Source organism: Coccinella septempunctata, chromosome 8 (genome assembly GCF_907165205.1).
Source record: "Coccinella septempunctata chromosome 8, icCocSept1.1, whole genome shotgun sequence".
In the NCBI taxonomy this organism is placed as follows: Eukaryota; Metazoa; Arthropoda; class Insecta; order Coleoptera; family Coccinellidae; genus Coccinella; species Coccinella septempunctata.
The window spans coordinates 29,364,600-29,381,626 of NC_058196.1; the positions used below are offsets into that span (position 1 = coordinate 29,364,600).

General features: G+C 34.6%; 3 protein-coding genes across 3 annotated transcripts; 1 reads left to right on the plus strand and 2 right to left on the minus strand.

Moving 5' to 3' along the window:
• Positions 1 to 1,129: 1,129 nt before the first annotated feature.
• On the minus strand, positions 1,130 to 7,480 carry LOC123318406 (histone-lysine N-methyltransferase PRDM9-like). The gene is made up of 7 exons (XM_044905018.1): positions 7,408 to 7,480; positions 7,079 to 7,150; positions 6,914 to 6,991; positions 6,025 to 6,340; positions 5,183 to 5,584; positions 2,289 to 2,508; positions 1,130 to 1,195 (listed from the first exon to the last, which is right to left on the minus strand). The coding sequence occupies exons 1-7, from the start codon at positions 7,478 to 7,480 to the stop codon at positions 1,130 to 1,132; spliced, it is 1,227 nt and encodes a 408-aa protein (XP_044760953.1).
• Positions 7,481 to 8,507: 1,027 nt separating this feature from the next.
• On the minus strand, positions 8,508 to 11,298 carry LOC123319054 (acidic leucine-rich nuclear phosphoprotein 32 family member A). Its single transcript, XM_044905898.1, has 5 exons — positions 11,012 to 11,298; positions 10,556 to 10,719; positions 10,239 to 10,451; positions 9,755 to 10,023; positions 8,508 to 9,693 (listed from the first exon to the last, which is right to left on the minus strand). Exons 1-5 carry the CDS (start codon positions 11,057 to 11,059, stop codon positions 9,650 to 9,652), a joined length of 738 nt encoding a protein of 245 aa, XP_044761833.1. The 5' UTR covers positions 11,060 to 11,298; the 3' UTR covers positions 8,508 to 9,649.
• Positions 11,299 to 11,840: 542 nt separating this feature from the next.
• On the plus strand, positions 11,841 to 16,851 carry LOC123318971. The gene is made up of 5 exons (XM_044905756.1): positions 11,841 to 12,069; positions 12,191 to 12,310; positions 12,366 to 15,356; positions 15,517 to 15,820; positions 15,914 to 16,851. Exons 1-5 carry the CDS (start codon positions 11,979 to 11,981, stop codon positions 16,683 to 16,685), a joined length of 4,278 nt encoding a protein of 1,425 aa, XP_044761691.1. The 5' UTR covers positions 11,841 to 11,978; the 3' UTR covers positions 16,686 to 16,851.
• Positions 16,852 to 17,027: the final 176 nt, after the last annotated feature.

The window sequence follows — 17,027 nt, forward strand, 5'->3', positions numbered from 1 at the left end:
ACAAAAAAAATCATTTTCTCCTAAATAGGGCCAGATATTTGAAATTTTGGTATGAAAATATAGGTTTTCGAACACGCTGAATCCATTGCAAGCAATTTCGAAAGCCTATCTCCCTTCGTTAAGATTTTCATTTTGGAAATGACATTTTTCAAAAATTGCAATTTTCAATCTGCGATATCTCCTGTTATATTCGTCTGATCCAATTGGGATTTCCGGCTATATAACCAGCGTTGCCTAGGCCACCACCCTAGCACAAAAACTCGATTTCGAAAATCTCGATTTTTTGGGTCAAAAATGAGCAAGGGGTTAGACCCCCCAAAACTGACATATTTGCTACTCTGTCTGAAAATCAGGATGTTCCTTTACTATCCTAGGATATGGAGTGCATAGAATTTGTTCCGAAGATTCAGGAAAACCAAACAGTTGACGATTCAATAGATAATTGCACTCCAGAGAGCTCTTCGAAGTCAACTCGAAAATGAAAAGTGGAAAAACAAAAAAAAAAATTTTCTCTTGAACAGGGTCATATATTTGAAATTTTGGTATGAAAATATAGGTTTTCGAAAACGCTGAATCCATTGCGAGCATTTTCGAAAGCCTATCTCGGAAATGGCATTTTTCAAAAATTTGCAAATTTCAATCTGCGATATCTCCTGTTATATTTGTCTGATCGAATTGGGATTTCCGGTTATATAATCAGCGTTGCCTAGGCTTCCACCCTAGCACAAAAACTCGATTTCGAAAATCTCGATTTTTTAGGTCAAAAATGAGCAAGGGGTTAGACCCCCCTAAAATGACCTATTTGCTACTCTGTCTGAAAATCAGTATGTTTTATTATTGTCCTTGGTTATGGAGTGTATAGAATTTGTTTTGAAGATTCTAGAAAACCAAACAGTTGATGATGTAATAGAGAATCGCACTCCAGGGAGCTCTTCGAAGTCAACTCGAAAATGAAAAGTGGAAAAACAAAAAAAATTATTTTGTCCTAAACAGGGCCAGATATTCGAAATTTTTGTATGAAAATATAGGTTTTCGAACATGCTTAATCTATTGCGAGCAATTTCGAAAGCTTGTCTCCCCTCGTTTAGATTTTCATCTCGGAAATGGCATTTTTCAAAAATTGCAATTTTCAATCTGCGATATCTCCTCTTATTCCCCAGATCCAACTGTGATCTCCAGTTTTATCAACAACAACCTGAGGAAAGTTTCCATTTTACACACCCACGCTATCCCTAGTCAGTAGTTTGTTTTTCCGAAATTCTAATTGCATTTGAAGTTTGAAGAGAGGTGCATAAAAAATTGATCAAACTTTATTGGATAAAGATTATAACGTGAAAATTATAACATTTCATGAATGTGGGAAATGAAGCAACAATTTCATTAATAACCTTGATTCAGATAGAGACAATAGGTATAACATGTGTTTTTTATTGAACTCAGACATGAATTTTTTTCTTATGTTGAATCAAGTTTTTTTTATAAAACGAGGAAAAATCACATAGAGTGCATTCGTATTTTTCAGATTTTGTATGTTTGCCATTAATGTGGTTCTTAAGATCGGACTTTCGGTTTGTAGAAAAGTTACACAAATGACACTTATGGTTCTTTTCTTTCAAATGTACTGCAGATATATGCTGTGTAAGAGTTATTTTTTGACTTGCAGAATAGTCACATACATGGCACTTGTGCTTCTTTTCCTTCAGATGCACTGCAGATATATGTTGTGTAAGAGTTATTTTCTGACTTGCAGAATAGTCACATTCAAGGCACTTGTGCATCTTTTCCTTCAGATGTACTGCAGAAATATGTTGTGTAAGCGTATTCTTTTGACTTGCAGAATAGTCACATACATGGCACTTATAATTCCTTTGTTTCAAATGTACAGAAATAATGTGCTTTTTTAGATTAGATCTCCCAGTAAATGAATATCCGCAAATTCCACAAGTATGGCCATCTTTGTTCTTATATTTTTGTATAATATGAATTTCGCAATATTCTCTATTTTCACAATTTCTACACTTCAAGTTATGGTTATTTTCAACGTGTTGTCCAACATATTTCCATTCTTTAGACACGAATTCACATGAAAAACAATAAAAAACTCTTTCTTTCAAATGCATATTGAAGTGGTGTCTAATATGTGTAATATTAGCTGTCACGAAATCACACTCAACACATTCATATTTTGTAATTTTCACTTCGAATCCAGGGAAATTTATATGAACCAATTTTTTCACGGCTGTTTCATCATGAATTTTTTCAGTTTTCAAAACTGTTATTTTGCTGGCCATATCCAGATGTTTCAACATGTGAACTCTTAATTCTTTGAGGGCATTGAAACCTTTAATACAAATTTTACAAGAGAATGGGAAGAAATCATCGTGTATTCTTTTATGGCTCTCCAAATCACTTCTACGAAATGTTGTATAATTGCACTTGTCACAATTATACTTCTTCAAAAACTCGCACCTGTCTTTTTTTCCCTTTCGTTTGGTTTTTTCGGGAACTCTGAAATTGAGAAGAAAATTTAATTTTTTGTGTTCAAATCCTCAATCTTTCAGGATTCTTCGTATTATATGGTTGCAATATTCCAATTTTCAGAACTCCGTCAGCCATCCTATAGCCACCATATTGAATTTGAGAATTTCGATAATCAACAATAACATTGAGTATTAAATCCAGTTTAATACTCAATGACATTAGGTAATCTACCAACTCCAAAAACGGACCGAGATTTTGAATCTCATCGCCCATCGGACTAATGATCACAGAACTAGTCCATCATTTTGCAACCGCCATATTGAATTCTCAAATTTTGTCAAGAATCATTATCTCAAAACGCGAAAACATGCACTCAGATACCAATTTTGAATTGAATCAGACAAAATGACGAAACTCCTTCAGCCATCTTATAGCCACCATATTGAATTTGAAAATTTCGATAATTAACAACTAATAATCTTTGAACCCCACAAAAGTAGATATCAATTTTAAATCTCATTGGACCATGATCAGAGTCCAGAGAACTATAGTCCATCATTTTGCAGCCGCCATATTGAATTCTCAAATTTTGTCACGAATTATCATCTCAAAACGCGGAAGCCTACAATCAGATACCAATTTTGAATTGATTTGGATCATAATGACGAGACAAGATCATAATGACAAGCCATTTTAAAGCCACCATATTGAATTTGAGCATTTCGATAATTAACAATTAATAATCTTTGAACCCCACGAAAGTATCAATTTCAAATCCCATTGGACCATGATCAGAGAACTGTAGTCCATCATTTTGCAGCCGCCATATTGAATTCTCAAATTTTGTCACGAATCATCATCTCAAAACGCGGAAGCCTACAATCAGATACCAATTTTGAATTGATTTGGATCATAATGACGAGACAAGATCATAATGACAAGCCATTTTAAAGCCACCATATTGAATTTGAGCATTTCGATAATTAACAATTAATAATCTTTGAACCCCACGAAAGTATCAATTTTAAATCCCATTGGACCATGATCAGAGAACTGTAGTCCATCATTTTGCAGCCGCCATATTGAATTCTCAAATTTTGTCACGAATCATCATCTCAAAACGCGGAAGCCTACAATCAGATACCAATTTTGAATTGATTTGGATCATAATGACGAGACAAGATCATAATGACAAGCCATTTTAAAGCCACCATATTGAATTTGAGCATTTCGATAATTAACAATTAATAATCTTTGAACCCCACGAAAGTATCAATTTTAAATCCCATTGGACCATGATCAGAGAACTGTAGTCCATCATTTTGCAGCCGCCATATTGAATTCTCAAATTTTGTCACGAATCATCATCTCAAAACGCGAAAGCCTACACTCAGATACCAATTTTGAATTGATTTGGATCATAATGACAGGACAAGATCATAATGACAAGCCATCTTAAAGCCACCGTATTGAATTTGAGAATTTCGATAATTAACAATTAATAACCTCCGAACCCCGAAAATGTACCAATTTTGAATCTCATCGGACTATGATCACAGAACTATAGTCCATCATTTTGCAGCCGCCATATTGAATTCTCAAATTTTGACAAGAATCATTATCTCAAAATGCGAAAACATTCACCAATTTTGAATATATTCAGACCATATAATGACAAATCTCCGTCAGTCATCTTATAGCTGCCATATTGAATTTGAGAATTTCGATAATTATTAACAATTAATAACCTCCGAACCCCGAAAATTTACCAATTTCGAATTCCATCGGAATATGATCACAGAATTAAAGTCCATCATTTTGCAGCTGCCATGATGAATTCTCAAAGTTTGACTAGAATCTTTATCTCAAACCGAGAAAACATACACTCAAATACCAATTTTGAATTGATTCAGACCATAATGACAAGAATCCGTCAGCCATCTTATTGCCACCATACCATATTGAACTCATACCATACCAAATTTCAATCGAATCAAATCGAATCAAGACCATATTAGTGAGGTTAGGCGGGAATTTTGAATCGCGATCCATCCGTGGATCTGGTCCCTGAATTCCCTATGCATTTCTTATGGGACTAAAAATGCCGCGTACTTCTCGCCTGTTTTTGGATATTTTAGCGAATTTCTTAAGATTTATTTCTGTTGGAATGTGTTCTATGATCCTTTCTTAACAAGTTGAAAACAAAATTTCGTAATAAAATGGTATATTTTTTTAATAATGGAGCAATATAAAATTGGTCGGCAAGATCCATGGAAGTTTGTCGTAGCTTCATTTCGTTTCTAACCTCTGAAGCTGACATCATTCTAACGCGCAAGCGTAGCATGTCATTTTCCTTGTTACGGTTCATGATTGACGTATAGTAGAAATGATCTACGACATACGGATATATTCCGTATAATGATGTGTTCAATTTTGATTTTAGGACATATAAAAGTATTTTGTGATGTAAAATGTACTTGGAAACAACCTCTAATAATGGCGGCACCCAATTTTGCATGTCTTTATATTAACATTTACTTCTAGCTAGCGATATTCCATCTTAAACTTGATTCCTATGTAAAAAAATTTGAATATGGATCTCCCGCCAATTGAGTGATTCTAACCTCACTAATATGGTGTATAATATGTACCCAGAGACATCTATACTCTATGAAGTGAAGTGAACATAGAAGATTCTTACACTTTATGTTTCTTCTTCTGGCAAAAAATTTCGTGTTTCTTATACAACTCCTCGTTGGTTATCCCCGCGGGGCAAAATCTACAGAAGAAAACCTTATCCGGGACCCTCTGTATATTCTTCGGGTTCCACTTGCACAAACCGATATGGTACATCAACCTGTCGGAATCCTTATACCCGTAGTTGCAATGAGGACAACATTTCGGATTTTCGTTGATCTCCTCTTCTTTCGGTTTGAAATAATTACGCACGTCTATCCCCAAGTTTTTGGCGAAACTATGCCCGTAATACACCAGCAGCTCTTCGCCCACCTTTATATCGCTGCAGGTTCTGTAGTACAGGTTGCCCTTGTACTGAAAAGCCACCACATTCTGCTCTCCAACATGCCTGGCACAGTTGATGTACCTGAATGTTCGAAAATAAAGATTAATAGGAAAAATAACAAACAACTTTGTCTCTGAAAAATTTATTAAGATGCATACCACCCTCCGATATTAACATCACCAAGTGTTACGATCTGAACTGAACTAGCCAATTTGCCATCATCGGGACAGCTAAATGGAGAACATTCCACCGAAAAAGAGCAGATGCTGACCATGAAGCAGCTGTGTTGCTCTGACGAGGTCAAATGACACCGAAACCATGATCAGCATCTGATCTTCTTCGGTGGAACGTTCTCCATTTAGTTGTCCCGACGATGGCAAGTTGGCAAGTTCAATTCAGATCATAACACTTGTTGATATTCATATCGGCGGAATTAATTCTTATTTTTGAATTCATTGCCTTCCTGTTGAGGCTTTATCATTTTTTCATTAATATTATAGACGTTATATCAAATCGAATACCTCATCCAATTGGAAAATTTATCGTCAGCAGCATCTACCAGCCTACCATCTCTAAGTTTCCAACTGTAGCCAGCTGTGCTCTCCACCTTTGTTATTTTTCCCTCGTAAGGCCCCATTTTGATTCCCTTCTTCAAGGCCACTTTTGCAAAAACGCCCAAGCCGTGGATTGGGGAAGGTAAGATGGCCAAAGTGTTCTTCGGCACAGTGCACTTGGCCCTATTTTCCTTACCCATCGGTACCTCAACATCTTTCAAATAAAACAATTGGCCACACTTAGCACAATCGTCCACGAAAACTTCTTCGCAAAAGTCGCAGTCTATAAAATAGGACAGTTTACATATCTGTGGCGTTCTACTAGTCACACTAGGAGATGCCCACCATGGTTTCGATCTTATTTAACCTCATCAGAGCAATACAACTTCTACCAGGTGCCGCTGGAATATGTTCATATATCGCAGAGTCCATCCATTTTCATCGATGTGGGAGTTGTGTTGCTCTGAGGATGTCAAATAAGACCGAAACCATGGTCAGCATCTACCCTTCCTCGATGGAATGGACTTTAAGTTGGTGCTAGATGTTTGTTGACTCTTTTATCATTGGATGTGATAGTATTTCTTAAATATTTGACGTTTCCCCGAATGTCTCGAGGACCTACTATATCACATAACATCCCTTAACAGGCCTATGGAACTTTCTGAAGCTCATCACAGCGTTAAAAAAAACCTTGACTCATCGTCAACCAAAACAAAATCTACTGAATGAATTTCTTCTATGACGTTGAAACATGGGGATAATGTTAAATCTCAACTAATTAAGCCACAATCAGTTTACACGTCTCTGGCCTCTGATGGGCTCAGTCCGCCTCTCTGGCTTCTTTTCAAATACTTACAAACGTATCTGTCATCCGGCGGTTCCTCAAGTTCCTCATAATTCTTCACATCGACTTGCCTTCTTGGATTTCTGCGAACTATAAAATGAATTAATAAATTAATTTTGAATGAATCAAGATTATGCTGGGTCACGTGATTCAGTCATATATTATTCTATGGTCTACCTTCGGATTTCTCCACAACTTTTTTTTTAATTTTGAAATCCTCGTCCCTGTCCTCTTCAGTCTGACTTCCGGCTGTAATGAGAAATTATGCTTGCAAATTTACTTTTCAAAATTGAATTTCCATGGAGGAGTGAACCTGAACCTCCCCTCCATCAGAAACCCTTATTCCCCAATTATAAAATTAATTTACAATTCATTCCTCTCATTAACAAAATATGAATAACAATTAACAATATGCATAACAACAAAGGAGTTACAACAGAAATACTATCTTATCACCATCAAGTATTCTACCATATCGATAGAAAAATAATTCAGCCATAAATTACCCTTTCGAATTTTTCCTTTATTCCTCTTCAAAGACGTCTTGATGGATTTTTCGGGCATGTTTTGGTCGCCCATTTTTTCCTGACTACTTTGCATCACCTAAGCAGAAAAATACCCCACTTATCATTTTCTAAAAACGGCTTCACATTTTCAATTAAATAATATTCCAAATTTTCGGACGTCCGGAAAAACAAGATGGAAGCGACATGAAAACGCGAATTTCGAAGGTTTGAAAGGTTCCTGGGAAATGAACTGACCTAATATATATCGCGATTTCAACAAATTACGACAAGTTCACTAAAAAATTATGAAAAACTATATGAAACTCACCTCGTAATTAAATTTTTAGTGTTCCAAGATGTTCATATTCACCTATCATTAAGAATTCATACAAAATTTTTCATAGGCAGCCGGTTGGTTTTAGCCAAAGAATATATTTCAAAGGGTAACAAAACCCCGAGATTTTCAAAAGATGCATAGAATATTTTTGGGTACATAGAATTACCCATTACGCATAGAATATCGGAACTTCCTATCCATAGACTAAATAAAGTAAATATTGAAGTGTGTGGTATAACTCTATGATCCTAACCGGCTGATCATTTGAAATCCTTTTCGAATTATTTATTACTCTGTTATCAGTGATTATTAGTGCTCTGTATAAGAGATACAGTCCATGAAAAAATCTTTGGAGGATAGAATGAAATCGTTAATAAGGTGGTCTGTTGTTTTGACGAAGAAATTCAATCCAGGCATCTACCCAACTCTTCGCAATTTATCCATTACCATTGATATGAATGTGGAAGGAAGCTGTATAACTCAACTGTAAGTGATTCTTCCAAAGCATTCGTTTTCCTTGGATAAATTTAGAGTCATGATGAGAAGGTGTATAATCTTTGTTTTTATCATAAAGACTCAACTGAAAACTTCGTGTTTGGGGCAGTTGCCAATTTCGCCCAATATCTGAGATTTGTTTTATGAAACGTTTAGAAATTATGCATGATATATCAAAGAAACCTCTACAGAAGAGGAGCATTTCAATCAAATTTCATGCCCTGATTACGAGTCCTGAATCGACAAAGAAGGAAGGTGAAAAAAAAGGTTTTCTGTTTAAATTTTTTATATAAATAGAAAATAAAAAATACATCAAATTCAAATTTCAATATTTTCTCAACTATTAACCTAAGTGCATAAAAAACAAATTAAATATTGATTTTACTGGAGAAAAGAGGTCAGATGATGAGACTGCAATTCCGAAAAAAAATGATTACCAATAAAAATGAAAAAAAAGTTTAAAACAAAAGAAATCTCCTCAACGGACAATGATCATTAGTAAACTTAGCATGATTCTCTCAGTTATAACAACTACATATCATAAACATCAACGTAACTTTACAGTAATTCCCTAATTAAAATTTGAATATATATATATTAATAAGTTAATATTTATATAAAACGTTCGATGGCAAACAACCAAAATAATTTTGGGCTTTGTAAAATCCGATAAAAATTTTGTACTGCTTAAAATGCTTTTTTGTGGTTCGTTCACCAGACCTAGCTGTTATACCCAAATGAATTTACACCAAACCATGTCAGAACTTTCTATTTTATGAATTTCTTCACAAATCAAATACACTTAGAACACTCTCCATTCTAAATCGTTTAAAATTATTCTTCCGACAATATCAGACAGTCTAAAATATACATACATAGGTAAATAAAAATTCGACGTGAACACAGATTGAATTTTGGATCATAACTTTAGAATTTGGTTCATTCTCTTGAAGGACACTTCAGAAATTCTTCTCCGAACAATTAAGTAACTTGACGAGTTGTTCTGACACAGGTTGAAGAATGTGAAATAACTTGGGAATCAGCAAAATAAATTCGATTTTTGATTGATCGAACAGAAGTATATTAACCCATTATAACTTAATAATTCATTGGAAAAAGAGTAAGATTGGATTGGAATATACATGATTAGCTTGGAGCTAGAATAACAGTATTAAAATTTTATTGACAACCATTTATAATTATTAGAATCTGCTCTGCTATTTTTCTTTATCGACCTAAAATTATTATGAAAACTGAATGTTGATTATAGACTTTTTTCCAAGAACCAGTAGAATTGTGTAGCTCAAGATACCACAGCCAGAGCCTGATGTTGTCTCTTCTCTCCAAAAATCGAGACACAAATCATTTTTTGGTCAATAGTATAGTCCTTCCATATCACTAACATAGCACTTATTCTTGATTTTCTTCATGCTTCCTTTTTTTACCTCTCGACACTGAAATTATAGGCACAAAATAATGAACTGAACAAGAATTTTGAGGAATTAGATGACTTACCTTCAGGCGTTTCAGCTTCATCACTGCTGTTTCCTTCTTCTTCTTCCTCTTCAGCTATTTCTGAATCTTCCTCTTCCTCTAAAGCTTCATAGTCTTCTTCGTCACTCAATTCATCAATATTTGATGAATAAACTGCCCCCAAACCCACACTTTCATTCAATTCTTCTTCCTCATCTGAAGATAAACCATCTTCATCTGATTGTTCAAATCCTTCGTTCCCATTGACTTCCTCATCACTATCTTCAGCCTCCCTATCATTTTCATCATACCTAACAAATTTAAGCAAGATTGAAAGTAAATCACCTTCGGAGTGGTTCAGAAGTTTGGTAGATTCAAAACCAGAGGATTTACACTAGATTACTACAATTTTATTCTAAATATAGTGTATAACTAGCACCTATAAGCTCCACAGGATCTGGCGCTAGTTAAAAATGAAAAACCTTCCTTTCTTCAAATCTCCCAAACTAGGCTAAAATTTACTTACCCATCCAAATATTTGAGGCTAGGAATGGTTTTAAATACAGCATCTCTATAATACTCCACTGTTGTCACCTCATTATTGAACAAGTCTAAACTTTTCAAATTTTTAAAATTCTTCAGGGGCTCTAAGGTTTCCAAATCTTTTATTTTATTTCCACTTAAATTGAGGTGAGTCAACTTGGGACTTGTTTCTAACAAATTTAGACCACTGTTAATCCTGAAAAATCATTCAAATTAGCATAACAACTCTGAAAAATGTTTTGTCAATAATCACACATGTGGTAGTGAAATTAAATATGGCTCTTTGATGGCTGTTGTTACCTGTTGTCACTCAATTCCAACTTCTTGAGATTTGGTAGTTTTGGAAATCCTTTCAGTGATGTTAGACCTACATTTATTAAAGATAAGCTCTCCAAATTACAAAATTCATCTGTTAATCCTACAATACTTGTACTTCTGCAATTGTCCAAATTGAGTTCTTTTATCTGGAAACAACCATTTGTTGAAGATTTCAATTTGAATTATAAATTATAACGGCGTATGCACATAGGCTTCATTGTCAACACTTCCTGTTCATATTTGATAAAAACAAAAGATGTAACACCGGTACACTATTGCGTTGTATTTTCCGATCCAGAATGAATTCAATGTTATGTATTTCTATCAAACACAATGAACTGTAATAAAATATTCAAGAAAACGAATAGTACAAGTAGAAAGTAATCGAAACCTACGTGCATGGAGGATCCAACGAAAATAAAAATTTCTAAAACTTACGTTAGCTGGATTTTTACCCCTTTTCTCTAACTCTATACGTTTTTCCATTTTATTATCTTTCAGTTACTTTCATAAAACACCGAAGGGAAATAACGGTTAATCAAATTAACCCGCCTATTTTAAATTGTCTCCAGAATAAAACAATTGAAAAACGGTTCAAGTTTACTTCAAACAGCAAGATAGAAGCTCACATCGATTAACACTGCCTTTACACCGCCACGCACTGTAGAAACCGCGGCGATTCGATGAACGATAGTTTGATGGTTCGGTATTCAGACAACGGCGTTCTTAGTTCAATAAAGTCTAGAGGGGTACCGACAATAACAAAGATTCTGTGGTGGCGGGAGAAAGCGAACCAATCAGATTCGACAGTTTGACATTCACAAATGCGCGCCATTTGAATTTGAATTGCTGTCATAAGTTTCTTATTCGATTCGTGAAGTGACTTCAGTAGAAAATGAGATATTTTAATGAGGAAAAAACATCATTATTTCTCTTTATAATTAACTGGAATAAAGTGAACAAGTCTATAAATCCAATAAACACAAAATAAAACATATTCGCCTGAGGAACTTTCGTTTCTCCTCTTTTCAATAGAAATCGAAATTCCTGCTGTCGAGCCTTTTGGTCATTTCCAGGACACCTGTAGTTATTGTAATTTTAAGCCTACTTGACGACAAATTTTTTATCGTACGTCTATGCGTAGGTGGAGGTCTATGACATCTTGTAATCTGTGGTCCAGAGCCCTTTCTCTATGCTGTGGTCTATGGACCCGCTGAACCATAGACCTATTGAACACATTGAACTTACTTGTGTTCTGTGCTCTGAACCTAACCTCAATTATTCAGTTTTTGTTAAAAACAAAGTACAATCCTGTCAATTTTGAGTTTCTGAATTCCTAAATAATGATTTATTGACAAAGATCAAATAAGACTCTTATAAACTGTGATAGTTTCGTTTAAATCCGATGGAATATTCTAGATGTGACCAAAAATATGAATCTGTTGAGGAAGTAAATCAACAGAACTATTTTTCCTATCTCAACTTGAAAAAATCAGGTACGTAACTCAATCATGTAATATTGTACAAAGAAATAATATTTTCAATATGGGTGCAGAATCAAGTATTAGGGCCTTAATTAATTTTTTATTGTATTCAAACATTTTTGATTTTTTTAAGGATTACCAGCAGATCTAAATGTCCAAGGGCAAGAAAGAGTAGTTAGACGTACAAGAAGAGTTGTATACAGACATATTTTGGAAATGCCTAACATTAAAAACCTTGGTAAAGGGGAAAAAGGTACTTCTATACATATTTTATAATCTGTCTTTGGAATTTGATTGTTTGTTTGTAGAAAAAAATTCAACTGTTGGAGAAAAATCTAAAGATGCTGGAGGAAAAGTGTCAAAGAGGAAGAATCTCCGAAGTAATAATAAACCTCAAAATAATTCAAATATCCCTTTAAGTACTATCTCAGGAAAAAAGTCATTTAAGAATTCTGATCAACATCATCTTATAAGAGCAGTAAACAACTTCGAGAAGTGTACAGTTAATCCATTACCAAATGATTGTACTTTAAAATTGGTTCCATATGATGGTTCAAAATTACACCCTCATCAAGTAGAAAAAATTCAATCTGTAGTTGATCCAAAAAAAGGACGCCTGTTGAAGAGACCTATTGGTCCTTCAGTCCATCAAAGTGTTGCTGAAAATATTCAATACCTGGAAGATAAGAAAATACCATACAAAAAAAGAAAACTTATGAACTATTTCCCATCACCTAGCACCATTAAGCTAGATATTGAAACTGAAAGAAAACGAAAGGAAGAAGGACTACAGAATGGGAAGGTTAAAGAAGTTGATGAAGGTCACAGCAATGAAACAATACCAAAAATGCAGAATTCAATCAAAAATTGCGATCAGGTAGACCATCAATCGACTGATCTTTCATGTATAATACATTCTTCCCTCGAATCAAGCAACAGTGATTTGCAAACAGATACTATAAAACTACCCACGGTTCCTTTAAGCGCATGTAGTGGAGAAAATCAAAATTCTATGAAAATCTTAAATTCAACAATAAACTCTCTAGAACAAAGAAGTCCTGTCAGTTACATAGAGGGTGAACCTCGAATTGAAGTTCAAACTTCACTGAAGAATAATGATGAAAAAGATTCAAATATCGCGGAATGTTCTCTAAAAATTGTTGAGGATGGGGATAATGTAACAGATGGAACACAGATGATATCGGATATTCCTAATAGGAGTTGTGATGATGAGAATCCACATGCAATAGTCAAATTGATCCCACTTGAAAAATCTGTTGAACCATCACCTAGGAGCACTAAGGTAGATATTGAAACTGACAAAAAACAAAAGGAAGAAGGAATACAGAATGGGAAGGTCAAAGAAGTTGACGAAGGTCACAGCAATGAAACAATACTAAAAATACTGAATTTAACCAAAAATTGCGATGAGGTAGACCATCAATCAACAGATCTTTCATGTACAATACATTCTTCCCTGGAATCCAGCAACAGTGATTTACAGACAGATTTTATAAAACTACCCACGGTTCCTTTAAGTGCATGTAATACAGAAAATCAAAATTCTACAGATATTTTGAATTCAACAAAACACTCTCTAGAACAAAGAAGCCATGTCAGTAACAAACAAGTTGAACCTCTTATTCAAGTTCAAACTTCATTGAAGGATAATGATAAAAAAAATTCAGATACCACAGAATGTTCTCTAGAAATTGTTGAGGAGGGGAATAATGTAACAGATGGAACACAGATGGTTTCGAATATTCCTAAAAGGAGTTGCGATGATGGGCATCAAAATGCAATAGTTAAATTGATGCCACCTGAAGATTCTTTTGAACATTCCATCAATGGAGAATACATGTTGGATGTTGCAGAGATTACACTAGATTATTCTGGTGAGCAGAGTGATGAATGGATCAAAAATGATGTACTGGGAACAACATCTCCCATACAAGATGATGTAAGTGCAGAACTTCTAATGAATGATAATATGTTAGTGCGTGATATTGAAAATAACAAGGATGTAAAGGTAGTTCTGGAGTTTGTTGAACAACCTCCAAAGGAACGGGAGGCAGAGGAATGTTCTGTGGAATCTGGCAAATCTAAAGATCATGCTCAGAAAATAGTTCAATTATTTCCCCAAGATAGTTGTGAAGAAAAGCAGGAAAAAATCGAAATGGATGAAAAAAAATATTTATTACATACTAATGATGTAAAAAAAGAGAGTTTTGATCATGAAATACAAAGTTCCTTGGAATGTAACAAAGAAAAAACAAGTGATTTGAATGTGAATAGCTCAGAATTAAGCGATAGAAAAGGTCAGATTGCAGAGGAAATTCTAAAAATTATGAAATATTCCCTTGAAAATAAAAGGAATAACAAAGGTTTTCTAGATAATGGAAGGGATTTCCTCAAAATGAAAAAAGAGTTGACAAATGTCTCTAAAACAGATTTTCTGACCACTATATTTTCGACAGGAAATTTATTGAATAATTCGTTCGGAAATAAGAAACAACCTGCTAAATATCAAAATAAAAGAAAAAGGATATTTATGACGACCAGTATAGAAATGTTGAGAATAATAAAAGAGATGCGCGACATTTCAATAGACGACGATTTGTTATCTCAACCAATTATTGAAATAGATGTTCAAAATGATGCCCTTCCAAGGGTAAAAAGGGAGAAGTCACCAGAGAAATTTCCATCTCGTGAAATTGTTGAAGACATTTCAAGATTTGTACAAAGTGAAAAGACATGTGATAATAAATTTTCTTCGCCAATTTTCGATCCTCACAATGATGCCCTTCAGAAATCATTGAAAAAAGATGAGACATCTCAAGAAATTGGGGAACGTAGTCAGAATAGTGCCATTTCTATATTTGCCCAAAGAGTAAGGACACCTGTCAAAGAACCGTCTTTGCCAATTTTCGATGTAAATCGTCAAAGTGATGCCCCTCCAAGATCGATACAAAAAGAAAAGTCATTGGAGAAATTTTCAAATCGTGCAACTCTCAAAAAAAGTGGTCGAAGTATTGTTCGAAGGTCGAAATTGAAAGAAAAATCATTAGAGGAGTTACCACCGCGTGTGATTTCTGAGGAAGGTCATCACAATGAGACTATTCCGATATTGATACGAATAGAAAAATCACCGGATAGAATGAAAGAGGAAAAACAAGAATCGCAGACACTCGACTCTGGTGGTAGATTCGGTTCAGTTTACAATGTATCAGAATTCATACAGAAAGTTGAAGAATTTCAGGATGAGTCTGATTCGAAAGTTAGGGACCTGGAAATAAAAGGTAGGTTATGTTATATATAGTTGATGGTTTTTTCAAAATTATGATGATTTAGAATACCACTTTAGTAGTTGTTTAGTGATGAAACCTTGTAATGCACAAATCTAGAAAAAATTCCTGGGTAAAAGTGAAAATAAATGGTTCTCTCATAACTTTTTTTTAGATATTGTCAATTCGGAAGTGGAACCTAGTTGCATCGAAGTGATACATTATAAACCTTCTAACCAGTATATGTTCGACAACGGGCTGCGTAGATACTGCAACTTCTGTAATGTGGGTTATATGAATAAAATAGCCATGGAGAGACACATGGAAAGTTGCAGATTGAAGCCTTGTAACGTTAAAATGAATCCGATCGGGATATTTTATTGCAAAATATGCAATTTTGGTATAACTGATGAAGTTTACTTCAAGCAACACGAGGAGAAGTGTCAAAATGATTATCTGTGTAAACGGAGTAATATAAGGTGAGAATCATCAATTAATTATATTTTGGTAATAATCATTCCGAAATTTTCTTGAATTGTTTTGTTCACAACGTTTTAATGTTTGTATTTTAGCAACTCCACTTCGGTAGGTAAAACCAGTTCGAAAATCAAGAAAAATCGTTCGACACGGAGGTATAAATGCCCCCACTGCAAATACGCATCGAACAACGTGGGACACATGAGCATGCACAAGAGAATACACGATAAAATTCCTCTGTGCGTTTGCGAAGTATGTAGGAAAGGTTTCAGCAGATTGGACTCTCTAAAAATACACATGTTCAGACACATCGATGTCGCCCAAGACGTGAACGAATTGGATAAAATCAAGATCAGAGGCGGAAACATCTTCAAGAGCACCTTAGAAGTGACAATCAATAATAAAAAATTTACCGTTTTGAAATACGCATGTTCCCAGTGTGATTATACCACTCCCATTGCGGAGAGCATGAATAAACATTTCGATTCGATGCATCTTAACATTACAAGCTTCCGGTGCAATCTGTGTAACTTCACGACTAAGATGAAATCCAACCTCAAACAGCACCTGAATTGGCACCTGAGAGAAAGGACTTTTAAGTGTTCGTTTTGCCCTTACGAAACTTTAAACAAGAGTTATATAAAAAAGCACGAGAATCAGATCCATCTGAAAGCCATTTCTTTCAAATGTTCTCACTGCGATTTTAAGACTTATCGTAAGGAGAATCTTAAGGCCCATATCAATAATGCTCACTTGAAAGAGAAGAAGTTTTCCTGTGAAAGATGTGATTATGTCTCGTATGTACAGTCCAATCTGATTAATCATGTGAAAACTGTACATGAAGGCATTAAAAGGAAGAAGAAGTGATGTTTCCGTCGGCCGTCAAGTCCTTTTTACTTGCTATTTATTACTGTGAGGTTTACCTTTCCGCTGTCAGAAAGGAAAGTTTTGAAGGAGAGGTGTTGTTTTGTTTTTTGTTTATATTTAATTTTATTTTATGATGTTCGTTCAATAAAATTTGTAAAGTATGGTATTACAAGTTTTTTTCATAACTTTTATTACGATTTACATCAGAACCACCCTAACATCACTAACAATCAGACCTCATTTTCTGAAATTTGGAGATTCATTACTAGAAGAGTTTCTCTTTCAGAATATGTATCAATTTCAACTTTACGATGATTTTTCTCGGTCGTCTCGCGGATCGCT